At 49.5% G+C, this 1,295-nt stretch overlaps 1 protein-coding gene across 1 annotated transcript in view; it reads right to left on the reverse strand.

Annotated features, from left to right (window-relative positions):
• Positions 1–1,011, reverse strand: part of LOC110337765 (transmembrane protein 184C) — an 8,860-nt gene extending 7,849 nt beyond the window's left edge. The window contains 1 exon segment of the mRNA XM_021220814.2: positions 474–1,011. Within this exon segment, the coding sequence (XP_021076473.1) occupies positions 474–596 (123 nt within the window). The 5' untranslated portion in view covers positions 597–1,011.
• Positions 1,012–1,295: the final 284 nt, after the last annotated feature.

Below are 1,295 nucleotides of genomic sequence, written 5' to 3' on the forward strand. Positions count from 1 at the left end.
CTACAAAGCAAAATCGAGGACAGCCTGGTCTACAGGAGATTTTACCTCCTTAAAGAAAGAAACAAAGAAAACTTGTAACTTCAAACATAAAGTTAATTAGCAAAGTCAATTTAACAAGAATCCTTTGGTTCCAGAAAGCTGGCTAAAAGCCTATAAAATCCAGAACGTAGTTTTCAAGGTAGTTTATTTGGTCTGGTCAAGCCCTAGTACCTGCATAGCAGATCTGATTTCAAAAATAAAGTTCTTTCTGGGACTGATGGATATTGGGAAAGCAGCCCATTGTAAGCAGGTGCATTAAGTATTTTTTTTTTTCTCCACACGGACCTACCTCCAGTTGTAGCGGCTAAATAAAACCAGACATGTTGGTTTAATGTCCAAAGACGAAATGTTTTTCAGACATCAAGCATTAGAAGGCAGACAAAGGAACTCTGTCAACCAGCGGAAGAAAGGGTAGAGGTGCAGGACCCTCTTACCTTCCGTTTTTGAAATTCCCAAATGCCTATCGGAACCAAGACCAAGACAGCCATAGCATAAATGAGTACCAGCAGGGGTCGGATCCATCTCCTCCAATTATTTAGATTACACACCCAAGGCATTTTAGGGAACAAATTCCATCTAAACAACTGAATAATCGAACCAATCCAAGAATTCGGCAAGTTCTTGTTTTCCTCCGCCAGTGCCCTACAGGAAAAGATTTACTAGCCGCTGGCGCTGCTTTCTCGGGTCGCTCTGTGACTGCGGCTGCTGCAGTGGTGGCCGCTCAGGATGCTCGCAGGTGCAGGCAGCATCCTCGCTGGCCGACCCGCACGTACTCAGTCGCGCCGCGGCGTCGCCTCTGCCTCACCTGGAGGTCGCCCAGAGTCCCGGCTGCATCGTGACCCCGTGGACTGTCAGGGCAACCTAGGGATTCTAGGCACTCGAGGTCTGACCCGCATCTGGTACCCTCCCAGCCCTCTCCCTCTTCCTGCCCTGGCAGGCTAGTCTCCGCCCTCCGAAGACCCGGCCCAGAACTTCCTCCGGAACCTCCACAGTAGCGGAACTCATCTTCACACGAGATCACTTCCGTTTCCGCACAGGGAAGGATTCGAGCTGAGCTTCAAGCTGAGCTAAACTTGCCCGTAACACAAAGCTTTGTGATTGGTCAACTATGGAGGAGGGCGTGACTGTAACCTAGGTTACCGAGAGGGCGTGGCAAGGGCAGGAGAGGAGAGTAGGGGAGGATTTCTGGCATCTCTAATTTACCTAGTCTTAGTGGTTCCCTAAAAGGGCTCCAGAAGTTGGAGGAACTGGGGACG

The sequence above is a fragment of the Mus pahari genome, chromosome 20, assembly GCF_900095145.1.
Source record: "Mus pahari chromosome 20, PAHARI_EIJ_v1.1, whole genome shotgun sequence".
NCBI classification, from domain to species: Eukaryota; Metazoa; Chordata; class Mammalia; order Rodentia; family Muridae; genus Mus; species Mus pahari.